At 39.8% G+C, this 27,495-nt stretch overlaps 1 protein-coding gene across 1 annotated transcript in view; it reads right to left on the minus strand.

Moving 5' to 3' along the window:
• Nucleotides 1-2,872: 2,872 nt before the first annotated feature.
• The window catches only part of LOC134846362 (CCR4-NOT transcription complex subunit 1-like), a 53,196-nt gene continuing 28,573 nt past the window's right edge, over nucleotides 2,873-27,495 (minus strand). The window contains exons 5-20 of the mRNA XM_063863681.1: nucleotides 23,739-23,999; nucleotides 19,942-20,124; nucleotides 19,413-19,778; nucleotides 14,859-15,394; nucleotides 13,140-13,341; nucleotides 12,689-13,057; nucleotides 11,972-12,226; nucleotides 11,522-11,887; nucleotides 10,913-11,458; nucleotides 10,654-10,800; nucleotides 8,805-9,041; nucleotides 8,429-8,602; nucleotides 8,038-8,210; nucleotides 6,865-7,022; nucleotides 6,513-6,780; nucleotides 2,873-4,305 (exon numbers count right to left, since the gene is read on the minus strand). Of these exons, the coding sequence (XP_063719751.1) occupies nucleotides 3,918-4,305; nucleotides 6,513-6,780; nucleotides 6,865-7,022; nucleotides 8,038-8,210; nucleotides 8,429-8,602; nucleotides 8,805-9,041; nucleotides 10,654-10,800; nucleotides 10,913-11,458; nucleotides 11,522-11,887; nucleotides 11,972-12,226; nucleotides 12,689-13,057; nucleotides 13,140-13,341; nucleotides 14,859-15,394; nucleotides 19,413-19,778; nucleotides 19,942-20,124; nucleotides 23,739-23,999 (4,629 nt within the window). The 3' untranslated portion in view covers nucleotides 2,873-3,917. The remainder of the gene's footprint in view (nucleotides 4,306-6,512; nucleotides 6,781-6,864; nucleotides 7,023-8,037; nucleotides 8,211-8,428; nucleotides 8,603-8,804; nucleotides 9,042-10,653; nucleotides 10,801-10,912; nucleotides 11,459-11,521; nucleotides 11,888-11,971; nucleotides 12,227-12,688; nucleotides 13,058-13,139; nucleotides 13,342-14,858; nucleotides 15,395-19,412; nucleotides 19,779-19,941; nucleotides 20,125-23,738; nucleotides 24,000-27,495) is intronic.

The following is a 27,495-nucleotide window of genomic DNA, read 5'->3' on the forward strand; positions in this document are numbered from 1 at the left end:
AGAACGGGTTGATGTTTAATGGGTTTTTCGAATACCCTGCTTGCTGCGCCATGTGATACCTCGGTGTATGAGCGTGACTATACTGAATCCGATTGATAAACATAATCTCGATGCGCGATTGAGAAACCAACTGTTGTTTACAAATATAAATTAGTGTCTGAATCTTGCTCAAGGACTTAACTCGACATGCCGCCGTATCAAGGTCAACTGACCAAACAATATATAAACATGTCAAATTAACAAACAATCATAATGGTGTTTGAGTTTATTGATCCGTTCCTTTCAATCAAATTAAGAGTTTTAAAGGACGAAAAATATGAAATTGCAAGCTTACTTTCCCCTTTTACAATTGGTGAATCCACATTTCCATCTTCCTCGGATATTGTAAAAACTGCAAGGGCTATCTGCATAACCCAAGCTCTTATCATCTTTGCTTTTTAGAGTTTTAATGAAGTGTTCTTAATGATTAACAAGAATGAAAGCGGTAACTTTTTACTTTTTTGCAAAAAAAGGAAATACCCGCTTCAAATTTAACCTCGGAAAAGCGAATTAACAGTAGATTTTTTTCAACAAAGAAGAATCTCTCGAAAAACTTCAAAATCATTTCAAGTAACACAACAACAATTTTGAGGATGTACATTTTGCTGAAATTTCTCATAAACCCAAAATCAGCAGATCAGGGCTTCTTTATGATAAAATTTTGCTGCTGCGTGTAAAATTTTTGGATTGTTCGAACCTTTAAACTGGGTAGCTCGTCACAAAATTCATCATCTATCTTTCGATTTGATTGAATTGTTTAATGATCATAAGCATGGTCTCTTGCTAAATAGGCTGGCAAAAAACTACGCTTTGCACCTTGTTTTGCACATAATGCATAGCATAACACTTCAAATTAAGTGATGATTGTCCATATATTTGCTGTTAACTGGCATAAAAAACAACCTCGGAAGATCTTGAAATCCTCGGCGAAATTAGCTAAAAACTGATGTTGCAAATGGAGCTTTCAGTTCATATTGTTTCTCTGTCTGAGTTGCCATCGACAAGAGAGATAAGGCCGGCTCGTTCCGTGCATGTAATTGTGGCTGAGATATCGAAGTGGCGCAGGGTAACTGAGAAATGAGAGGCGACTTCTCCTGCTGAAAGCCCTGTAGCAACTGACTGCCCAGTTTTGCCCGTCTGTGTCCAAATGGTCTGTCTGGGTAGGGTGCCCCATGGCCCTCTGGCTTCCAGAAGTAGGAGCTCATGGTGATCGAGTGCTGTCTCTTCTCCTGCATGTCTCGCTCTCTCTGCCGGTAATCGATCGAGTCTCTCTCCTCCACCTGACTGGTCAAATAGTCATGGTATCTTTTGGCCTCCAGTGGGTTCGGGTGTCTCACATCCAGCTTGTGTCGTGAAATGTCCGACAGATTCCTAGGATCCGCAATCACTTCTCCGCTGGCGCTTCTCTTCGGGTAGCCGAATGCGTCCAGTTGTCTTATTTTTTCGGCCAAGTCCAGAGCTGACTCTCGTTTCTGTTGCTGCTGTATCTGCTGCTTCTGTCTCTCGTGAGCTACCATATTAGCTTTTAAATCTTGCAAGTAGTTTCTCTTGTTCGCCTCAAGTCGACTGTCTCTGTTCTCCTCCCAGTCCAGATTGTAGAAATCAGTCTTGAATTTGCCGGCTACTTTGGCATTCACTTCCCCTGTTCCCTGGTACAAAGGCGCTCCTGCTCCTGGCCTTCCCCATGGACTGAACAATTCACTGGTCTGGCGCTGTCTCGGAGTTCGTTTAGTGTCCTGTAGAAACTGGTTTTCTTCTTTCCTGTCTCTCATTTCGTCCTTCACTTCTGCCCCGATTGGCAGCAAGCCCAGTCGTGGATCTTCGGTGCCATACTGGCGGTGCTTCTCTGTGCCCTCCGGAATGCGCCACTTGTCCCCTGGCCTCGTGTAGGACTGCAAGTCATAGTGTCTCACCACTGATCTGTCCGTGTACACTGGGTCTGTCTTCCGGTATCCCTGGTGCAGGTCCACTCCAGTGTACGTGTCCAGTCCTCGCATGGAGGGCGGAGCTCCAGACCCAGTATGTCCGAAGTAGTCCACCCTCTTGTGCATTGCATTCATCACCTCCTCACGCTCCTTTTCCAACTGTTTTTGACGCTGCTTCTCCTTTACCGCCTCGTCCAGTTCTCTGATGTATTCGTTCGTGTGTGAAATGTCTGCTATGTACCTGAATGCCTTCTCGTTAATGAAGTTTCCATCCTTGTGTGGCTGGAATCTGGTCTCTGGGTCCGACTTGAGATTCGTGATCTTGTTTCCCTCCTCGTCCCTCAGAGGAGCGCCCCCACCCGATGTTCCAAAGGTGGGGTAGAAGGGTCTGTTGGCCTCTGTCTCCAAAGAGCGTCTGTCATGTGTGTCGCGCCAGTTTCTCTCTGTGCGCGGGTAGTTCGGGTGCAGATTCAGTCTCTCGGGGGGACTGCCGGGGGGTCTGTGCTGTCCCTTCTCGTACATGGGGTAGCTCTTGAACCTGTCCTGCACTGTCTGCTGGTACAGCTCCTGCTCCTCCTGAGAGAGAGTGTTGGAAGTGTTCTGCAGCTGAGCAGTCGACTGGCTATCCCTCTCCACTCTCTTCAGCGAATCCTCAAGAGAGAAGTTGTCGATGTTCTTCCGCAGAGTCTTCGAACACTCTGCCGAACTGCGCTCGCCCATGTTTGAGTAAAGATTAACGCTGAATTTTTAATCTATGCAAAAGCTTCAAAAAATACAGTGCGTAAATAACTTTGAAACAGCTACTCGTATGAATTTTGGTTAAATGTTTGTTGGTCGTTAAGAACAGTTTTGCAGTAGACTACTCGTTATATTCAGAATCCAGCTCAAATAGCTTGACAAAAAAGCAGTAAAAAGAACGTGTTCTCTTGCATCAATCGCAGTTAAAGAAAAAATGAACAGCATAACTAAAGCGTACAGACTCAGTTATTATAACAAATCAACAGTATTTCTTCAAAAATAAGGAGTTTGATCAAATTAAATTAGCAACATCATCTGCATTTCCAACTGCCATTTTCCATATACTTGCCCACAAAAATAAGCACAAGTAGGTTGTTTGAAAACACTTAAATTATGAGAGCAAAGAAATTAACAGGGACAAGATTATTCATAAATCAGGGTGGCCACGGTATCCAAAAATCGCTGGCACTGATAAAAATAAACGCCTGGCACAAATATTTTTCGCTTTTTCCCTCCTTTTGACACAACTTTTAGCACAAATAAAACCAGTTAACATGTCGAAAATTATTTTGTGAGAACGTTTCAGAAATAAATTTCTCAGAAGAATGTTTTACAAATCATATCAGCATAACTTAGATTCAAAATTTATATCGTTCGAAGCTTTTGATAATTTTGTGAACAAATGCGACTAAGAATTTTTGGCACTGATAATAATTTGCTGGCACTGATATGGCACTGACCGCACTGATACCATGGCCCCCCTGTAAAAACTTTATGTAGTTCATGAACACGTGCGAAATATTGAACTTACAAATTGACGTAAGTTCGTTAAGAGGTCAAATTAAGTTTGTTCTCACTGAAATGAAGCGTCATTGCGCATGAGATATTGACAACATCACATAATTGAATGTTAGATTAAAACTTTTACCCACACGCAAAGGCAAAATTGTCCAGACAAGGATTGTCTAGAGATAGCGCAAAATATATTGAGAAACTAGAGTGTAGATAGGAATTAACAATTTTCCTCTCGAAACGAATTTAAAAGGAATTACTCCAACACTCATCAACAGTAAAAACACGGAGACTTAAAACACTACACTGCAACATGGCCGCATCCTTTTCAATCGAAAGAAGTTTCATGAGTTTCAGCTTCATTTTTGAAGAGTTCAATTTCAGTTCAGTCTATATTTTATGTTCAGCCACTTTCGTGATTTCCTAGCCACTGTTTGTGTGGCCTTCACTGTTGTTCACTGTAACAGCCTGTATGATGTTGGCTGATGAGGGCGACACCACTTGGTCATTGCGCACCTGTTGTGTGGAGGAGGCGGCGGCGGGGGGACAGGCCAGAGTCACATTAGTAGACTGCACTGCTCCCCCAGCTGCATTTGTCCCCGATCCTCCACCAGTGTTGCCGGCCGGACCCACACCACTGGCACTCGCTGTACTACTGACGTTCACAGCAGATGCGGAAGCTGCAGAGGGCGGGAGACTAAGGGCACCGCCGGAGGGAATCCCAGATCCCCCCTGAGACGGGACGACTGCTGGTCCCCCACCACCCCCCTCCTTCCTCTGCATGCAACTCTTGGCCACCGAGTCAAACAGTCTGAAAGCAAACGAAAACTACGCATTTAAACGATAGTCAACAGACAGTCGGAAAAAAGTCATTGAACGCAAGTAAAAAGAAAAAAATACTGACTTGTTTTCCAAAAAACATTAACTTTTGAAATTCAAAGAAAACATTGACTGTCCTTAAAGCTCTTTGAATTTCTAGAATAATTAATTATTCACACTTTTTTTAAAAATAACTCAACTTGATAACACTGGATTTATGGATAAACTTTTTACTCCGCTGGGAAATCTGAAAATCAATTTCCACTTTCGAAAAGAAACTAGAAGTCGATCAGGTTTTTCGTGATCTTTTTACTTTTGCTGTACGATAGCCGAGTTTGCCTTCATTTTAACAGAGGAAATGAGCTGAACTTGAGATTAAATCAAAAGTCAAATCCGAAAAAGCTGATTTCAGCATGAACAAGCTTCGCGGCTTTTTCCTGAAAAAAAATCATCACGACCTATATTAAGAGTTTGAACTACGTTCATCGACTTTCGTTGAAAACTTTTAAAACCAATTAACAAAAAAAAGCAAGAGCTCCGCTACGTCTCGCATTCGATCCTGCGACCTAGAGATTATGAGTTGCAAGCACTAGCCACTCAGACACGGGAAGATTAACAAATCGCATACACTAGCCACAAAAAACAGATGCTATCAAATATCCAACGGTACAGATCGTGACTATAGCAAAATTGCCACCAAACGAGCGTTTTAATTTGCGAGTTGGGTGGAAAGAACAATTTTCGTACTGTTACACTATTCTCGCAAGTTCTATAGTGTAAATTTGACGAGTATCTGATAAGCAGACATGGTTAAACACAGAGGCGAAGTTGTACTTCGCATACACAAGCAAAAATATGACCAGTAACTCTACTGGGGAAAACTGAATGAGTAAGACTTTGAGACTACAAAATTTCTTGAGAGACGCATGCTAATTATGAGTCAACATAATTGCTAAGTGACGCAAGCAAATTATGACGCATTAGCAGTACCAGTAAATTTAAAAAAAAAAGAAATTTACCAAGTAACATGCCTCAATTTATAGATCAGACGCATTTTAACTAGAATACGAAAAAGTTCAATGAAACATCCGACCCTGACCAGGTTCGAAACCTCTTGTTTTGCTGCTGGTCTCCTTATCTACCTCTACGCTACAGATCCATCATGCCTTGAAGCTGAAGTGCTATAAGTAATATAATAGTCTGTGTTATTATCTTTAGCATTGGCTGTACTTACGAAATGATCACATTTAGTCGCAACAATATTCGCGACTTAGGTAAATAGGCTTGCTTGTAAAAATATATTTATTGGTTGACGAAAGTGCTACTTCGAGAATATGATTCAGTTGGACAAGTTAATTACAGGAAAAAATATATAATCCGGAGTGATAACGTTGGAAAAGAGTGATGAACTCAAAAAAAACTGATTTTTTTTTGAAAAAATCCCTAGCTTCGAATATCGGAGAAAAAAATAGACGTCCCTAAACCTCTTCGAATTTCTTAGAACAATTAACAATTTTTCATAAAAATAAATCAATTTGAGCAAACTGGATCAATAGGTAACCATCTTATATCACTGGGAAATCTGGCAATCAAATTCCACTTTCGAAACTGGAAGTCGATCACGTTTTTCGTGACCTTGACACTTATGCTTTTTGATAGCGGAATTTGCCTTCCTTATAACAAAAAAATGAACTGAATTTACAAAGAAATCAGAAGTCAAACCGCGGAAAAGTAAATTTGAGCCTGAAAAAAAAAAATTCATCGCGACATATATAAGAGTAAGAACTGCTTTTATTGACTCCTAAAAAACAGTAAACGTAGTTCCACAAAAAACAGGTCCTGGCCGGATTCAAACCAGAACTCGGATTCATCGTCTCAAGTAACAGTTACCTCTACGCCAGATGTGTTGTATGGTTGATTGAATTTGAATTTATCATGAAGCAAGTTGGGAAAAAGTTGTTAACGGGACAAATGTCCAGTACCCGGTTGCAACACCCTTAATCGCAATGGTAAATAAATGTTTTAATACTGCCTTCTGTAGTTATAAGAGCATTTGGAGACTTTGTGAAAAAAAAACAATCATCACGACCTATAAGTGAAAATAAAATCACTTCGTTAGTTTACAATTAATCATTTAAGACTCTTCAACTTCCTGAGCACTTGATTTATTCATCTTATTTCAATCCAGTGCTGACTCACTTTTCAATTTCGGGGGCGCAGCGAACGAACTCGTGCTGCCAGAACTTGAAGTTGGGGTTGTTGATGAGTTCTATGAATGTGATGAGGAGACCCCAGGGGTGTGGTCTGTTCACGATCACTCTCTCCAGCAGAACACGCGTGATCTGCTCCTGAATGTGTTCCGAGTGGGCCTCTGCGAAAAGGTAGAGCAGCACACAGCTGAAGTAGTGGGTGTGGTTGTTCGGGTAGCGCAGATGGTTGGCAATCGCATTGAGAAACAGGTAGCGACCTTAAAACACACACACACACAACTGAGTTACTCTCATACTCTCAGTCACTCATACCCAAGAAAGAAATAGAGGTGAGAGAGTACCTTCGGTGTCCAGAGATACTGCCAGGTGTTGGTACACATCCATGTGTGGGGAGTACTGGATGGCGTTGATCTGTGGCATCTTGCCCGCAGACTGGATCACAGTGATGGCAGACACGCCCACGTACAACACCACTGCATTCATCAGCTGCACATTGTACCTGCACAACACAGCACATTGCAACATCACACATCAATACACAACACAAATGAACTCAAACTTTAAATTATTTTTAACTCTTTGCCCGACCAAATCATTCATTTTATCTCTAGCTAGATACAAGTTCGCTTATTCCGCTAGGTAACTTTTTTTATTCCTCTGGAAAATCTCGAAACTGAATCCTACTCTCGAAACTAGAAATCGTTCAAGACTTTTTTCTCACCATTTCCACGTAGGTATTTCGAGAGCGCTATTTTCGTAACTTTCAGCAGATGAATTTGAATTGAACTCAAGAGCAGATATACTAAAGCATTAAAAATGCTTTAATATGTATGAATGCATATCTGAAGTTATTAAAGCATTCAACGCTTTTTTCTGAGCAACTTAGAGTCTCACGTTCTCGCCTCTACTCAACGTGCCCTTGAAATATTGCTAACACAAGCCGCCAATGATTCAGCTATAGATAATAAATTGCCGATGCTAAGCAGCAAAAATGCCACGAAATATGAAAAAAAAACTACTGCTACGTCCGGTGTTGAACCTCCGACCAGTAGATTAGGAGTCAAACACTAGCCACGAATAAAGTAGAGGAACTTCCAATGCTACCGATTCTGATTATAGCAAAAGTGTCACTAAATGAAAGCTTTTATTTGGGAGGTTAGATTGGAAAAAGTAGAGTCATACTAATACAAGTAATTTTTTTGATTTCGCTGGGAAATCTGAAAATTATATTACACTTTCGAAACCAGAAGACCATCATGTCTTGCGTGATCTTTACACTTTTAATATTCAACAATTGAGTTTGCCTTCCGTTTAACAAAATAATCAATTGAAATTTAAAAAAAATCTAAATCGAACAGCAAAAAAAAATAGAGCGTGAGCACATTTTAAAACATTTCCTGAAAAAAATCATCACGACTCAAATAAAGAGTCTTCACTACGTTCATCGACTCTCGATCAATTTACGAAATTAGAGCAATTTATCAATGACATCAGTTTTCTGTCTCTTGACATACCGCATGCCTGGTTCAGAGGACACCTGCAGGTCATTCCTCAGTTTGCTCAGGAACTCTACGGGAGAACGACTCTTCAGGTAGAGGTCAAGGTCTTTCCGCAGTGCACTGGGGATGCCGGCGGCGAAGTTGTGCAGGATGCGCGGCGCATATTTGATGTCCGACAGTTGATCCACCTGCAAAACACGACAACACAAGGCAGTCAGTTAATCAACCATCAATACAAAATATAGATACTTTATACTAGGTCTATGTTTGCATCGGTAGATTACACAAAGGTCAACCTTTTAAGGCTCAAACTTGTTTTAACTGTGCTAACAGATAACTAAAAATGATACATCAAGTGTCGAGTGTTCAGTTTGTACTTTTACAGAGTAGTGAAGTGTTGACTAGCCTTGAGGTCTGGCGTGAATGGGTCGGGGAGCCGCATGTGTCTGGGGAATGCGGACAGGATGAGGTTGCGCATCTGGATGCAGTTGGGTGGGATGACGTCAGCAAAGACGTAGTGATGGTCACAGAGGAACTCTGGGAAGTCATGCAGCAGCACCAGCAGCACCCGAAGTGTCCCCTGTTGTGCAACAAGGCCAAACATAGGAACACTCATTGGAGACTTTCACTCGTTTGACTCCTATTGGAGTAAAAAAAAACACAATATCGGCCTTTCTTTTTAATCAAAACCAATCTAAGCACGTACTTGGACTTTCTTGTCCGACTAAAGCATGTCCTGAGATCTTCAGTTTAACAGAAGAAAGAAATCTGGTTACGAATACCTTGTAGAGCAGCTGCACTGGCTTAGTTAGCTCAGCATTGCGCAGGAAGGGAGCGAGGAAGCGGAACTGGTCTATGAGCAGCTGAGCATACATGGCCCACGCCTTCTGCTGGGGAGTGAGGTGCAACATCCTGGCGATGAAGATTCTGTTGCTGATCAGTTCCAGCCAAGCATAGGCAAAGCCAGGCGCCTTACTGGGTCGCAACACATGCAGGGCATAGCTGAACGCAGTCAGCACCTACAAAACAAACCAATAACTCTAAAAACACCTGTTAAAACTTCAAGGCTAAACACATGCTCTTGATAATATATCAAACCATATAAAGAATATTCCGAGTTCACCATTTTTTTTTTCAGAAAAGTTTGAAATCCAAAATATCAGTAGTCTACGCAGCCCATTTTTCCCTTTTCAGTTTTGGATCACGAAACAACATTTCTACGCATTCTACGCAAAGAAGGTCCACGCATTTGAAAAACAAGCTTGAGCTGCTTAATGTACACTACATGATCTTTAGAAGTCGATCACGTTTTTCGTGACCTTTACATTTTTCTGTTCGGTAGTGGAGTTTACCTCCATTTTAACAAGGGAAATGAAGGGAGCTTGAAAAAAAAACGAAAGTCCAATTGCGAAAAATCAAACTTGAGCGTAAACAAATTTTAAAGACTTTCCAGAAAAAAAAACTCCCAGACCCATTTAAGAATACTCAATACGTTCATTATAATTGACACTTTTTTGATGAGAGTAACTCATTTGAATCAAAATGTCACTTGGTAAAGTTAAAAAATAGCCAACAGGTAGTTAGAAAAGATTCAATTTGGAACCTAATCCAAACTACATTTTATTATTTATTATTTAGACATTTGCCTTCTTTAGCTGAGTTTACCTTCATTTTATTGAAAAAAAAACAGAGAAGAAGCTTCAATCAATTCGAGTACACAAGCAAAAATACGGCAAAAGCGACTCAAAACGGGCAAAGAAAAAATGGAAAGTAAACAGAATTCTTGAAATACTACAAAAACTTTTATGCGCCGTATTCGAAACACAGTTATAGAAATTGCGAAATTTACTTCCTCCAAGCTGCGCCATGTGCTCTTGCAGATAGTCCAACACTAGTGGCACAGCTGAAACGGGAGATAACTGTTGAAACTTTAGGAAAATTCTTACTGATAAGGAACGAAACGCATAATTTTCAAAATCTTGAAGCCGTCTTTACCGAAAACCATGAGATTTATCTACTCAAATCAGGAATTTGCAATTAATTAGAAGAAATGCCTACTGCTTTTTTTATAACATTCGCTGGGAAAACTCAAAAATCAAAATAAGACGTCGATCACGTTTTTCCTGTGCTTTACACTTTTGCTATTCGACAGAGGAATTCTCGTTTCTTGTGACACACTGAACTCAAAAAAAAAATCAGAATTCAAACCGCGAAAAGTCGAAATTAAGCATACTAAACTTAAAGACTATCCTGAAAAAAAAACAAAAAAAATCATCAAGACGTAATAGAGCACCACTACGTTCGTTACTCATTTTTTTCCTTCCCACCCACTTCACAAGAGCGTAATGTTTATGGTGTAACAAGTGGTTTTACAAGGTTCAGCATGTTGTTCAAATATGCCTGCCATGGCCTAATTAGTATTTATGTCAATTTTCATAATAATCGGATAATGTTAGCAAACAATTTACTTGTAAAAATTTGCAGGAAGGATTAATGTATAAATTGGAAAGCATGAGTACAAATTATAAGTAAGTGATGCATATCCAAAAAAATGGCATATAAATTGGGTTGGAAAATTCACGACCCATATAAGAGTCTGAACTACGTTCATCAACACTGAATCATGATTACCTGGAAGCTAATTCCGTCGAGAACTTCATCCGGCGCACAAAGCTCCATGAAGAGCATGATAAAAATTCGGTGGTAGGGCAGCTGCTGGAAGCTAGTGTTCTTCAACTCATGGTCCTGCAGCAGTACGCCAGTCAACAGACCCAGCACCTGAACACAAGACAACACTAGAAAAAAACACGACACGTGCTGAATCTTTCCAGTGGGTTGGTGTGGGTGTGTTTGTGTGTGTGTGTGGGGGTTGATTGTAATATGAACTTGCCTTGTTGAGCAGGTTTATTTTGGTGAGTGTGTTTGCGGCGTCGCCAGAGTGTCTGACGAGGAGGGCGATGAGGCGGACGAATGCGTCCAGCGTGTGGTAGCATCTGGCCCTGGTGAGAGAGTGGTTGGGACTGTTGGTGGAGTCATTCAGAGCCCGGTAGCACACATCCACACACACTTCGGTGCAGATGCGGAAGAAGCGAGTGATGAGGTCGTCTGTCTTCAGGATGCCCTGCGTGTGCATCTGAGTCACAAATGTGGAGAATGCTTTCGTGCTGTCCTTGCCACTGTTCTGCGAGTGGTACATGGTCACCCATTCCCTCAGCAACTGATCAGTCTTCTCCTTCAGCCCAGGTGGGTCGTCGAACTCCCTGGCCTGAGAGATGCCAGAGTGCATCATCCCGATGGGTCCTCCGGGCTGTCTGTCGATCACACTGTTGTCCACACTCGCCCCAATCATCTCGATCAGCCGACTCAGCTCTTCGGGGGGACTGCGGGATCCCTTTCCGATCCGGATCAACATCTCTATCGTGCCGTAAAGGTCAGCCTAGAACACACATAAGTCCAACCATTGGAAAAAATACTAAAGGGCGTCTTTTCCCTCTCTTACATATTTGGCCTCGAGGAGTGCGTTGGTGGTGGCCTCATCGAACAGATATTTGTACACTAGTTTCATGGCGAATGAGACCACGGTGTAGTTGAAGCCGTTCTCCATGGCGGCCGTGAGGTACATGTCGAACTGCTGCATGTTGACCAGTCTCGTCTTGATCAAACAGTCGATGCCGTCCACACAGTACTTGTTTGGCTCCCTGCTCTCAATCAGAGCCTTTGTCACATTCTTGTTAGTCCACATGGCCCCGTACGCCCTGGGGTCCTGTAGTGCCTTCAACACGAGCAGATGACAGTCTCGGAACCGCATCACCATCTCCTGGGGGTCGGGCGGGTTCAACAGTCCTTGCAGCAGACTGTCCACAGTCTAAACACAATACACTCAACACTTATAAAACATGAACATGTTGATGGTGTGTACATAGTGATCTGCATGAAGATGGTGTCTAGCCTTCGAAAGAAGAGAGATGGCGGCCAATATTTCACGCGAGTTTCTGGCCACTGCCACGTTTTCCAGTAGAGTCTGCATGGCGCCAAACAGTCTGGATGCAGAGTGTTGCTGGCACGCCTTCAAATGCTGCTCCAGTTCGCTCACCATTTTGCTATACATGTAGCCCAAATCATCGCTTGAGGCTGCTCCCCCTCCTGCTCCTGCTCCTCCAACTGCACCCAATGCAGCTGTCGCGTGGTGACTAATTGCACCCAGCTAAGCAGAAAATTAAGAGGTAATACTATCTGCCTTGAAAATTATTTGCTCAGTACTATTTCTAACACAGACGCGAAGCTGTACTTAGCAAATACTAGCGTCAAAACACAAAGAAGTAGCCTTTAAGATGTTAAAAAAGAGAGAAAGGGCATGAAAATAAAAATATTAATGAGTCTTGAAAAAAAGGGGGAATCGAACCAAAAAAGGGGGGCTGGAGCAACCAATTCGACTGCCCTACACAGCAGTGCTGCTGAATATTAAGGAACCCATACACTAGTGACTGATAAATCGGAGAAGGCAGGCTACTAAACTGAAAATACTGGCTGCAAAAAGGAAACCGAAATGTGCACTATTTTTAGCGAGTTGTTTTCAAAAAACTGGACTAACAGTATAACACAGTGGTTGCAAGGTCGCTTGCGTAACACTCGCATGTGACTGATGTGCCTGTCTAATATTTTCTACCTGGGATGCCCGTGGGTCTTCAGTGGGTGCTGTTCCAGTGTGGACTGGTGGTCTGTTGGCGAATCCGGGAATCTCTCTTCCAAACTCCTCGTACACGACCAGCTGCTTGGGCGTGACTGTGCCCACCTTCATCCTCAGCTGCTCTGGCATGCGCTCTGCCTGGTAGGTGAGCACTTTGGGGTCACAGTAGCGTCTGTTCTCGTTCCTCGCGTGTCTGCGCAGATCGAACTCAGTGGACAGCTTCTTCTCTATCTCCACCAGTGCCTTCTCAATCGCACTCTTCTGCGTGAAAGCCACACACAACTCCAGATTGTCATTCGCTATCCCATGTGCAATGCTCTGCACCAACTCCGCTGCAATGCTCGCATTCTACCAAGAGGAAACAAAGACATAATTAAAAATTACATATCAACTGGCTCAACTGTTTGGATGAATGTGTGGCGTAGCCTACCCTGAGCTGTTGGAGGAATGCGTTCTTGAGGCTGTTCGTGCATGCGATCAGCAGGGGCTCTTTGCACGTGATCAGGGTCATGGTGGCTGTGAGGTGTCGGGTGATATTGAATGCACTCGTCTTCATCCGCATCTCCTCCGGGTCCAGAGCGAAGTCCTTCTTAATCATCTGCTCACACGTGATCACCGCAATCCGCACACTCCTACATCAACACAACCATACACTCAATTACAACCCCAATCTGACATATCACTCTGCTCGCTGCTCACTTTGAATCTGATTTGATAGGAACATGGCTGACAACAGGGCTTATGATAAATTTGTTCCACTTGAAATATTTGGGTGTCTATATACCGATCAAAGTATAATCCATTCGATGAGCAGAGTATGTAAGCCAGCGGAAAAAACGTCAAGGGAATTTGTACAAAAAGACTAGACATATGATACAACACAAACATAGCATTCCGAAATTGACAGCCCGAAATTGAGAAGGAAGCTACTAAGTTTTAAACAACCTGAAAATTTTGATAGAGCTTGCTTTCCTAAAGCTATCAAAATTTTCATAGCTTGGTGTCACTTTGTCTTGAATAAAGCTCTTATTTAAAAAAAAATGCAGCCCAAAGAAGATCATTGAAACTGAAGTTTGCATTAAAACACAACAGAAAAAAGGAAACTAAAAATTCGCAAAAATTCCGAGCAACGGGAACTGGGCAGAAAAAAATGAACAGACGAACGATAGTCCGGAAAGTATAAAGTTTCAAGCTGGCTAAAATCAAGTCCCGGCCGGATTCGAAACAAAAGCCCTGGTGCTGGATGGTTGCTTGAAACTAAGGTTCGCATCACTTGCGAAACAAAAATTAACACAGAGGTGAAGCTGCAGTTTTGCAGACACATGCGAGAAAGCGTCAAAATTAAGGAGCTTTAAAACCCACAAAACTCAAATTTTGCATTTAATAATTTGGAATGTAATAAAATAAAGGCAACCACATTAACGTTGAAAACTTTCTGAAATGGGATTTGAACTATTGTACTGTTGTAAGAAACAAACAGCTTTTTTTCGGTTCAATTGATGAATTAAAAAAGCATTAACTGAGTTAGCTTATTACTAATCAGAAGTCAAAGCACTTCTGAGAAATAAACTGCTAACACGGTCTACCGATTCAAAAGTGCCACCAAAAGTTGCACTATTATTTGCGACTTCGGGTAAAAAAAATTAAGTTGCATCGTGCTATCACACTATGCTACGCTCGTGTAATGACCACGATTGTTTTTGTCAACACACGGTTGGAAAAGATTAATGAACGCAAAGATTCAGAAAAAAAACTGTTGTTAGTTGAAAAACTTCAACTTCGAAAATTACATTGAAAATTAAATGCCCTTAAAGCTCTTTGACATTCAAGAACAACTTATGATTGGTGATAAAAAATAACCAAATTTGAGGAAACTGGATCAAAAGGTAAATTTTAAATTCCACCGTCAAGTCTGGACAATAAAATCCAATTCCGTACGTTTCCATTATACCTGTTTTTCATGACTTCTAAGGGCTTTCGAAATTAGAAGTAGATTACGTTTTTTGTGACCTTTAAACTTTAGCTGTCCGATAGTGGAGTTTGCCTTCTTTTGAAAAAATGAAATGAACTGAACTTACGAATCAAACCGCGAAAAATCAAATTCCTGAAAAAAAAACTGAGGGAGAGGGTGAGGTGGGTGTTAGTGCACCTGTCGATGAGTGGGGTGAGTAGCTCCTGCACCGTCTTCTCTATGTTGGGCTTGATGAGGTGTCTGAGGGTGGGGTGTTGGTGGAAGAGGGAGTTGGAGTAGTTGTCCCGGATCTTCCCAGTCAGCCCAGACTGGACACTCTGGTGGTTGATCTCCTGGTACGCGTACTGTGGCTGCTTCATCACCAACACCTGTTGCTGCTGCTGATGTTGTTGTTGTTGTGCACCCAGTTGTGCTGCAGACCCGGAGGCACTCTGGACTGCGGCGGCTGCTGCTAGTGCGGCACTGTGTTGCTGTTGATGATGTCTATGTTGCTGCTGTTGTTGCTGCTGCTGCAGAGCAGTGAAGTGTGCGATGGCTCTGGAGTTCAGCTGTAATTCACTGCTGCCACCCAACTGCACCACCTCTGATGAGCCAGAAACCCCCGCCGACTCGGCCGACAGAGCACCACATGGCATTCGGGGTGCCAGCTGCGGAACAATCTTGACCATCGTCTCTGTCTTGTTCAGATGACATGGCCGGTTTTTCTGCACTTCCTGTTTTTGAAGCACACAATCCAGTAATTTGCAGCCTTAGAAATTGATACAATTGGATAACTAAAAGTTTAAAACTCATTTCGTTGCGATCCAATAAGAATCATCGAACAAAAAAAAATTAAAAGAAACCTTTTAAAGCTCCGCAAAAATTCTTATTATTTCATATTCATCATATTCATTATTAGTTTTTAGAAATAGCCGAGTTTTAAAGAAAAAAAACATCTGCCCTTTAAAATCTTTAAATTTCACAAACGGTGTACAGATCTGAAGTGCAAATGATCTGATCATTTTCAGCCCAACCTTGGATATCGCTATTGTACCAAATAAACAGAATCAGTCGTTTCTTATTATTAGAATAATTCTTATCGAAGCGGGATGAAAAACGTAACTTTCAAATTTTCAAAAATTGGACTCTTCCCAAAACATTGTTGTTTCTCAACTAAAATTTCAGTTTAGCCGCTTATGTAGGTGAGATATCAATCACCCGTTCTTACAATAGACTTCAATATGAAACTTGGCAGTGTAGTAGACAGTGGACATTTCCCAAAAAGATCTCAAGTGATCTAACCCATGACCGCGAATCCACTTTTGCCGCAAAGATTCCCATAATCTGTTTTTTTTTTCGATTGAACCATTAATTTGAGAACTGGCATGGTAAGTTTAGAGAATTGTCAAAACTTTCCAGAAAACGATCAGTTCAAAATGTAACTTTTCTCCAGGCCATAACTTTTATGTCAAAAACTCAGTGGGTAGCCGCTTATGTTGGAGAACATTTCGCAACCCGTTTCTTCGATTGAACCCATCATCCTCGATAATCAAAAAGAATCAAATAGCGGTCAAAAAATTGTAAGCGAACTTTTCCGAGAGCAATAAGATTTTGTTTAAAACAATTGAGTTGAACCGCTTTTGAAAGATAAATTCCCTCAACCCCTTCAAACGATTGAACTCAAAATCTGATTTGGGAGGATAGTTTTCGAGAAAAGTAATTTTCAAAATACGGTCAAATAATTTTTAAAATGACTTTTCCGAAGGCCTTTATTTTGTGTAAAATTTTTTGGACGTAGACGCTCAAGCAGGAGAGCTTTCCACAACCCGTTCTTTCGAATGAATATGATTTCTCAGATTTGGGAGAATAGTTTTCGAAAAAATCGAAATCAAGACTTTTTCGAATGAGGGCCATAACTTTTGTGGAGAAAAACTTGATAAAATTGCTAATGCAGAGGAGCTTCCCACAGCTGGACTTGTATTTAATCCAAAATCTCAGTTTTGGAGATAAGTTTTTAAGACAAGTCAAAAAAGTTACAAAAACTGACAAAATAACAAAAAATGTTTTGTGTTTTGCTACAGCAGCCTACTGATTCAAAAAAGCCACCAAAAGAATCATTTTTATTTGCAACTGGTTTGGAGAAAAGAAAATTCGTACTAAAACACTACGCTAGCAAGTGTAAAAAATCCCAGAAAACAAAAAAAAAATGAAATTAAGGGGGGCCATAACTTTATGCTCAAAGAAAATTTAGGCGTAGCCGCTAATGCATAGAATCCTCCTTCAACTTCAACCTGTTCTTTCGATTGGATTCAAAATCTGAAATTGACAGTGTGATTTTCGATAAAAGACCAAAGTAAAAAAAAATTGATATTTCCGAGGGCCATAACTTTTTGTGCAAATCGTCGAATATAAAAATCAAGAAACCGAATCCAAAACATTTTCATTATACCTGTTCTTAGCAAACTGGAGTTCAACTAAACTATCAAAAACGCCACGGACCTCTTTCGTCCAAGCAGATGAATCTGCGCCAAACGGACAAAATTGATATGCTAAGAGTGGATGTTTGCTAAGCAAGTACCACAGAAAATTCCAACCACATAAAATAAAAACTACTGTGATTTTTTATCTTAGCGGTTGTCTTATTTGTGAGTGGTGTGATGAAAGGAACAAAAGAGAAGCATTCATTATAGTTAAATAAGTCATATTCTACTATGATTTTCTTCGAGAAATGAAAAAAGCTCAAAAAAATCGATGTTGAAAAAAAATTCTATAGTCAAAGAAAAGCAAAATGCAGCTTCAAAAGACGTATTTACGGCTTAAAAATTAGACTAGAAGCATTGAATTCAAACCCGATTTATTCAACACAGAACAAATTTTTCACAAGAATTATAATGCCGACCGATCTAGGAAGGAAAAGATTTTCATTTGATACACCAATCAACCATTCTGATATTTTTGTGTTACCCGATAATTTTTGAAAAGAAAATAATTATTATAGCCGATGCGCATTTGGTAAGGACTTAATCAGTAAAAAGAAACAGAAGAAAAAAGTGGCTGTTTCTGAAAAAAACTTCTTTTTCGAAAATCATAGTACGAAATATTTGGAGGTTAAAGCTCTTGAAGAAAAATTCATGATTGAAAATTTTTTGATAAAACTAATACGCTTTAGGAAAACAGGACCGATAGGTAATTATTCTGCTGGAAAGTCTGAAATAAAAAATCCATGATCTTAACATTTCAGCTGTTTGATGACAAAAAAAGTACTTTTGAGCTGTGACAAAAACTAAATGCCAATCGGTCATACTGATATTTATTTGTTTACCTTCTTTTTCGTGAAAAAAAAGCATTAACAATATCACCGACGGGCAGTTGGAAAGGAGTCAAAAAGCGCATTGAAACAGAACAAATTTGTTCGAGAATCTTACTAAGAAATATTTGGCCTTAAAGCTCTTCAAGAACAATTTATGGTTGACATTTTTTAAAGTCAAACCGCGAAAATCAATTTTGAGCAAAAAAAATGTAAGACTTGAAAAGAATCATCACGACCTCTATTTTGAAAAACGCCAACGAAAACTAGTGCCCTTTGCCTGAATAGTTAGTTAACAGCAATACTTAGTAAATATATACTTGGAAGGATTGCTGTTAACTTCACAAAAATCGTCACAGAAGCGAAGCAAACTCTAGCGAGAACACAAACAGGCAGATCTATAAGGTGAAAAAAAGCATCGAAATTTGAAGAATAAAATAGACGACTTTAAACTTCATTGAATTTCTAGAATAATTTATTGACATTTTTTTTCATGAAATTAACCCAATTTCAAACTGCATCAAAACGTAGACATTTTATTTCACTGGGAAATCTGATAATTAAATTCCACTTTCGAAACTGAAAGTCGATCTCGTTTTTCGTGACCTTTACACTTCAGCTTTTCGATAGTGGAGTTTGACTTAACTTTAACAATGGAAAAGCACTGAGCTTAAAATCAAATCAGAAATCAAGCCGCAAAAAAATCAAAACTAAGCGAGAACAATTTTTAGACTTTTTCCTGAAAAAAAAACAACAAAATCACCAAGACCTATACAAGAGTCTTCACTGCGTTCATTACTCTTTAAAAAATAACAGAAAACAACAAACCATACCCAAACGGCAGCCCGAAAGGTTTCAAGAACTCAAGACGCAGAAACAAGATCGATGAGGAGTGCAGTTTAAGTCGATTTGAGACCAAACATTGCCAAGGAACACAAGGAAATAGAAAAAAAACAGACTAGTTTTTTTTTAATATAGTTTCGAATTTCAAAGAAAAAATATATGCCTCTAAATCCCTTTGATTTACAATAAGATTTATGATAAACACTTTTGTTTTTCTGATAAAATCAACCCAAATTGAGAAAACTCGATCAAAAGATAAAAATTTTAAATTTCGAAACTAGAAGTCGATCACGTTTTTCGTGACTTTTACAAATTTGCTGTTCGATAGTGGAGTTTGCCCTCCTTTAAGAATACAAATGCACTGTCCTTGAAAAGAAATCACAAGTCAAACCGCGAAACATCAAAATTGAGCGTAAACAAATCTTAGTAATTTTTCCTGAAAAAAAATCGCCAAGACCTATATAAGAGTATTCACTATGTTCGTTACTCTTAAAACCGACACTTACAGGTATCATCGTAGAATCAATATAGTAGTTCGCTTAGCCAGAAAAAATTTGTACACTGCATGGTAAAGAAATGAGTTAAATTTAAAAAGAACTTACAGCTATATCGATGTTGAGCAGCTTGCCGAGCATTTCGACTTCGAATTTGAGGTTAAGTTTGAGAGAAGGGTCCTTGTGGATCTCACAGAGGATGCTGAGTATAGCCATGGTCCATGGGTTGGGTGGCTGGAACACTACACTCTTGGCGGCACTCTCCATCACCTTAGCCACAAATGGAATCACAATCGTCATCTCGTTGCCGGCCCTGACAAACGCTTCCAGCAGTAGACTGCGCAGGTCCAGACTCCTCTGCAGAATGGGTTTGTCCTTAGCGAGGGTGATAATTCCGAGCCACTTGCCCAAGTTCTTTAGTAGCGCCCGGTCAGAGAAATTGTGCATGACCACCTTTTCCGAAGTCAGTAGCACCTAAAGAAACCTCAACTACAGTCAATCGTCTCCTCTTTTCTAGTTTAACATTTGCTCACTGTGTTCACTTGCTCTGAAACTCTCTCTGGTGTGTGGGCCAATAATTACCTTCAGTAGAAATTCAGAGGAGAATAAGGTGAATTGACGGACAGGTTAATTGTACCTTGATGTTTCGGATGGTCTCTGTGAGGACCATTTGGGAGAAAGATTTGACGTCGAAGCAGTCAAGGAAGGAGGCGTAGAGGGCGTGGAAGTTGGTCTCCATCGTTATCCTGCTGACCACGAGGTAGCGCGACAGCCACGGGTAGAATTTGTCATTCGTCACAACTCCACGCAGCTCTTCAACCTAATACACATCACTCCATTACTGACATAGACACTTACAATCGTGCTCTTACACAGCTTTTTAACTCTCCCAGACTTGAATTTTGGTTTTGAAACCTTAAACGCTACTTTAAAACACAGAGGTGAAGCTGAGCTTTGCAAACATTTGCCACAAACGACCAAAAAGCAGCTCTATCAAGTGAAATAATAAAAATTTGAAATAAGTCTCCAATTAGCAAAAACTCGGCTGTGTAGGATTCGAATCTGCGACCAAGCAAATTCGAGTATCACGCACTAACCACTCAGCTATGGAAGCATACATTACTTGATACATCGAATAGTAAAATTTCCGAAATCGAGCTTTTTATCATTGTACTGCTATTCGGCTCATTTATGAATTAAAAATGCATCAACTGTTTTAACTTTTTATTAATCAAGTGTCAAAGCACATATTTCATTATACTGCTACATCAACAACAGATTCAAAAGTGTCACAAAAATGCAAAAATGAGAACTTTTATTTGCGACTTCGGTAGGAAAAACAAAAGAAGGTTCGTACTAATACACTTTGCTTCGCGAGTGTAAAAATCCGGACAAAACGATGAAAATTTTTAACGCGTTTTTATCAAGTTAGCTTGTATTTGAACAACAAATGACGAAGAAAAGAATTTTTCGAATTTAAACGAAACGAATACAAAACAATGTTTATGCCTAATTTGAGCCCAAAAACAAGTCCTTTTCGGTTTTTTGAAGTAACTCTATTGTCAAAAACTAAGAACACCAAAACTAAGTCAACTGCAGATCTCCTGAAAATTTGATAACCTAAATCTGGAGCAAAGTTTTCCTCAGGTCACCGTTGTAGGGCCTTTAACTGAAATATTAATCTTATCTATATGCCAAAAACTTTACATAATTCATGTATACCAGTATGCCGATGACACATAACTGCAACCCAAAAAAGCTGGAGATTTTAGAAACTAACTATTTCCAAATTCTAAAATCCGCCAAAATAATGGCACCGGCTCACGTCTCCTGCCTGGATAGTGATTGAGCAAACCAAATTCTTACGTATTTATTTCCTAGTTACATCAGGATAAAAATTTTAACATGGTCATTTCATTTACAAAACCATTTTCATGAAGTAAAACTGCAAAATATTTGAAAATAGTTTTTAAATAAAAAACTCAGCCAATCGAAGATTGGAAAAGACTAATGAATGCAAATAAAAAAAAATCACTGACTTTCTTGAAAAAATTTCACATTTCAAATTTCAAAGGAAAAGTAAATGCCCTTTAAGCTCTTTGAATTTCTAGAACAATTTATGATTGGCCCTTTTTTGATAAAATTAACCCAACTGGATCAATAGGTAAGTTTTTTTTTCCATTGGAAATCTAAAATATATAGCCAATCGAATATTGGAAAAGATTAATGGAATAGTATGAATGCACATCTAATTATAAGAGCACTTTAAGATTTTTTCCTGAAAAAAAAACAGCAAGAACCATATAAGTGTCTTCACTTTGTTCAATACTCTAAAAAATTGAATGGTATTTAGTAAAAAGACTTTTTTAATGATCAAAAGAAAGTACATTTATTTATGCAAAGATTTGATCAGCATTTGGCTGGATAATTTTAGCGAAACTTTGGTTGAATACAAAAAATCAAAATCACTTCTTGGTTCGTTCATAAAACAGCACATTTACAAGCATGTTTGGTCGTCATATGTAACCTCTTAAAGGCCCTCGTTACACTATATAATTGGCTCTATGTGACGCGGGGGGGGGGGGGGGTGGAAGTAGGAAGAGCCAAACAATCGAAGTGATTTCATACACAAGTGCATTCATACAAAAACGCAGCATAAGATTTACGAGAAAACTATACACAAATAAACAAAGCAAATGCTATTTCACTGCGCATGCTTGACTGCTCTATCTAAACTACTTACTGGGGCTATACTTCCTTGTACCATAAACACTTTGCATCATAAAAAAACTGCACCATAAACACTGCTCAGACTCTGTACTGCAAATCACACATTGCGGTACAATAAAGCGAATGAAAAAAAAGACAAGTAAAAACAGAATTCTGAAAACTGTTGGAAAAAATTAATTGAAAAAATAAATAGATGAAAGTTGAAAATTTACCGCAACGAAAATTATCAAACAAAACTGTTGTCATAAGAAATTCAAAAAATTTAGTGTTTGCGACCCATCCAATTGAAAGCATAATCCCAAACGGATATTTTTTGCCCTCGAGAAAACGCAAAAATATCCACGTCGATATAACATAAACTGAAACTGTTTGAATATTTAAAACAGAACAAAAAAACTCAAATATCAGACATGGTAAATTTAAAATTTTGTGAAATTCAAACGGAAAATGAGTTTAAAAGAACGGAAAATGAACCGAAAGAAACTAGGACGAAAACCACAAACCCGGAAAAAAATTAAGAAATTGTTTGCCAAGATACCAAGATAATTACAACTGAAACAGGATTTAACTAATTACTACTTAAATGATAGCACTTTTAAATTAATTTGAAAGATGAAGGATCCTGAAGAAGTGAAAATTTTGTGGATAGAGTTGTTTACGGGAAAAATTCTAGTAACCGATAGTAATACCCTTGTTTATCGCAAGGGTAAGCAATTTGGCTCTCTTTCCTTTTCCCCCACCTGCAAATTTTTTAGATTAATTTTTCTGTTCACATTGTCAGATTGTTATCAAATTCGGCATACGGACTAATTAGGTTATGATAAACATTCGGTCTTCATATTCAACCTTGTAAAACCACTCGTTACACCATGAAGTCGATACTTATGTGAGGTGGGGGGTTGGAGGGAAAAAGAGCCGGCAATTTTTGTCTTCCTCGTTTGATTGCTTTCCTCTCCACATTCAAACTTCAGTCATGTGTAATTTGCATAGTGAACTAACAAACTATTTTGAATACAGTTGTTCTTTATATATCACACCATAAAATCGAGCATTCAGCCATGGGCTCTTTTCCAGTCCCCCCCCCCTTTCAAATTCAAAACTGAAAAGTCTATTTAACGTTGTCATAATGCAATGAAATTTGGCGTGGTGAACAAATCGACAATTCTGAACAGATTTGTTCTTTACAGCGTAACATCACGCAATTAGCCGTAATAACACGTAAAACAAACATAAAACTCGGTATTTTGAAAGGGGGGACTGGAAAAGAGCCCAGCCATGATATAACAATGACAACTAAAATTTGGAAAAACTAAAATGTGGGTAAAAAAATAAAATAGCTGTCATTTTTTGTTTTTGGTCAGTTCAAATTGAGAAAATGAATTCTAAGTTCAATTCATTTTGTCCGGATAATTTAATTCAGCACTGTTGTTTAACAATGCCATAATTCAAAAAAAGTCCGTTTTGTCCGAATAATTTAAATTAGCGTTATAATTTATTTTAACGTTGTCATGATTTAATAAAAAGAAATGGAGGCAAACAAACTGATTTTTGTGAACAGATTTGATTTTAATGCTTCAAATTGTAACATTGTAGCGATTAGGAAGTGGAAACGAGCCTCTCGCACTTTGAGAGAGACAAAACACGTGTTTGTATTCTAGACGACTATTCACAGAGACATGTATGATAAATGTTAGTTTGACTAGCCTTAGCTGGCACGTTGCTCTGTGAGATGTTGTTGAAGACGAAGGCCACCTTCTCCTGCAGCTGTTTGCTCGGCTCCTCCATCTCCACACTGTCTGCATTAGCCACCAGAATGTCAATGTTCGCTGCAGAGGACGCCAGAGAGGGCCCAGCAGAACCCCCACCGGACACAGCCACCGAACCAGTGCCGGTGCCAGATGCAGATCTACTGGAGACAATACTTCCCTCCGGGTGTACAGCAACAGCCGCCGCCGCCGCCGCCATCTAATACAAACACAAAATAAACTGATGATACTTTTCAAAAACACGTTCGATATGAGTGCGAAAGAGGATGGCTGCTAAGGATGTGGGCGAGAGCGTTGACTTACGACAGGGTGGTGAGAACGATGGGCGAGCTGCTGTTCCAGCGCCCGGCGAACGCACAGCTGCAGTTTGGGCCAGGCTAGTTTGTATAGACTGCATTTCTCACATCGCCTCACGCCCCCCACTGCCGCACCCGAAGCAGCGTGCGCTATCTTGCTCCCCTTTTATCTCAACCACTTCCTCACAAAAACTGCCCGCCAAACCCAAACCTCCAAATTACAGATGAGTGAAGCCCGGTCTCAAAACTCTGCCAATACCCAATTATAAGTAGCAGGGTACCGGCAAAATAATAAGGAGTAGCAAGTAACTGGATGCTATAGCCAGTCTGATGTAATTAGAATAAAATGAGAAATTGACAAAACTATTCTCTGAATTTGAACAAGCTTGACTGTAACTGTCCAATAAACAACTGTTTAGTTTGACTGTTGATCACTTCTGCAGATGACTTCAGCTTAGTCAGGTGACTTCCAAGTCTTCAACAGTGAGAGTGGAAAAATCACAACCACGTGCTATTTTACACTCACCGACTAGGAACATTAGTTTTTCCAATTCCAAGTAGAGTTAACAAACACAGTTACTAGAAAAATGGGCGTCAAAAGCAACACTTATTGCGGGGTTAGACTATTGCCCTTCCCCTCACAAAGCTGCAAATTTGGCTCTTTTCTAAACCCCTCCCGCCCACATTTCAAAAATCCTACTTTCTTAGTTGCTTTACGTGTTCCTGTAGCTAAACGCATGATGTTACGAAGTAAAGAATGGCGAACAAATTTGGGCTCTTTTTCCTTTTTCCCCCGCCCGCAAATTTTTCAAATTGAAATTACTGTTCACTTTGTCCGATTGTCATGAAAATTGACATGCAGGCTGATTAGGCCATAACAAAAATATTTGGTCTTCATAATTAACTTTGTAAAACCACTCGTTAGACCATAAATTTCATGTTTGTGTGAGGTAAGGGGGGGGGGAGGAAAAAGAGCCCAAATTTGTTTACAAGGTGAATGACATTGCAATGAGATGGGTCTAACCTAGACAGTGAACCGGAATTTTAGCAGACCGGTTTTCGGCTCTTTTTCCTTTTCCCCCCACCTGCAAATTTTTACACGTAAATTTGTTGACCACATTGTCCGATTGTTGTGAAAACATTCATACAGACTGACAAGGCCACGACAAACATATTTGGTTTTCATACTCAACCTCGTAAAACCACTCGTTACACTAATATTTTGAACCTCGTGTGAGGTGGGGGGTAAAAGGAAAAAGAACCCGGTTTTCTAGCATGCCAATCTTTTAGCAGACTCAGAACAATTAGCAAGTCAGAACGCTAATTTCAAACACGGCATTGGCGATTCGTGACCGCTTGCTCCGCTGCGAACATGCCACACGAATGTTTTTGTGCTCGTTTTTTTTGCCGACTTATATTTCTGAAGTTCAGTTTTGGCTCTTCTACCCAACCCCCCCCCCCCCCCCCCGACACCTCACAAAGGTCAGTTTATTGGTCTAACGAGTGGTTTTAGAAGGTTGATTATGAAGGGTCATCCGGTACGGATATATAAACTCAGCATCACTGATGCATGTTTGTTTGGTTAACGTAATTATATATTGTTTGGTCAGTTGACCTTGTACGGCTGTACGCCGAAGTGAGAAAATGAGCAATAGCTCAGACACTAATTTATGTTTCGTATAAACAATTGTTTTATCGAGCTCGCATCAAAGATAACGTTTACCAATCCGTTCGGATTTGATATACTCACGTCCATACCTAGAAGAATGACATGGCGCAGTCAGCAGGATTTTCAAAAAACCCGCGCAATATCAGCCGATTTTGCGAGAAAGCCTCAGCCGAACAACCACTGGAGTGGTCGAAATGATCAGCAATATTCGAAATGGCAGTATTTGCGAAGGACAGGATTGAAGTAAGAAATCTACTAAGAAACAAACCACCGTAAGTCAAGCCCACAGAACCTATCTATGAAATCGAGATAACTGGAAATTCGCAACCGCCGACTTCGGTAGCACAATGTCGTTCCCAAACGAAAAAACTGCTCGGCGACTACAGGAAAAGGACAAGTCAACATTATTTAAATAAATCCCACCGGGAGACACTGCTCGGAATTGGGCATGTTACAACGGCGAAACAAAAATTCCCAAAGGAAGATTAATTCTAACGACCAAATCAGGAGGCTGGAAAATACAAGCCGCCCCGTTCATCATTGATGATGACCAAAAAGCAAACATCATAGGCAGGAATATTTTTACCACAGATTGGAACAAAAATAGTCCAAGAAAAACGAAAACGAGGGGATGTGCTGAATATAAGCGAACAAGAATCAAACCCTGAAATCAAAAAATGGGTTAAAGACAACTTTCCACAGTTATTCGTTCGTATTGGAAAGTCAAAAAAACAAGTGACGCGGACGCAATTTAGCAAAGACATTAGACCGATTCAGCAAAAAGGACGCCGTGTCACGGTTCATCTACAAGAACGGGTTGAGAAGGAACTCAACAAACTCATCGACCAAAAACACATAATAAAATCGGACAAATGCTCGGATCGACAATTTATCAGTCCAATCGTGATTATCGTAAAAAAAGGACAGACGGTCAAATTGACATTAGACAGAAAAAGATAAACAAATTTATTCACAAAAATAAATATCAAATGGCCAATATTGATTTGCTGTTAGACACAAAACTTAAGTGTTGAAATCGAACAACAAACAGTAGAACCTATTCTCAACACTAGATCTGCGATACGCATATTTACAAATCCCGTTGGACAAGTCAACGAGAACAAGGTAATTTCAATTTAATTGGTGGCAATGCCACCGGGACTTACCAATTTCCAACAGAATTTTACGGCCTACTGAACTTTAAAAACTATCGACCTAACCCTTACCAATTGCTCAAACACCTCTGCATACTTAGATGACATACTGATCGTAACGAAAGGATCAATCGATATACACAAACAAAAACTTCAAACAATTCTGGGAAAACTAGATGCGGAAAATCTTGCCATATCACTGGACAAATGTAGGTTTGCGTGTAGACAAGTTGAGTGGTTGGGGTACACCACAAACAGCGACGGCACTAAAACATTAATAAGAAAAACAGATGCGATTGAAAATAATAACCACCAAAAACTTTTAAACAATTAAAAAGCTTTATGGGCTCCATACACCACCTCACCAGGTACACTCCGAATTTAGCAAATAGCAGCAGCATTACGTCCACTTTTAAAAAATACAGAAAACAAATTAGCCAATTAATGGGAAACCAGAACACAATACAACATTTAAAAACGTCATAAAGTTCGTCTCTGAAATAACACAACAAAAAATTTGACCAAAGCCTAGAAACACGTATAGTATGTGATGCTTCTTCCACTTCAGATTTAGGG

The sequence above is a fragment of the Symsagittifera roscoffensis genome, chromosome 5, assembly GCF_963678635.1.
Source record: "Symsagittifera roscoffensis chromosome 5, txSymRosc1.1, whole genome shotgun sequence".
NCBI lineage: Eukaryota > Metazoa > Xenacoelomorpha > Acoela > Convolutidae > Symsagittifera > Symsagittifera roscoffensis.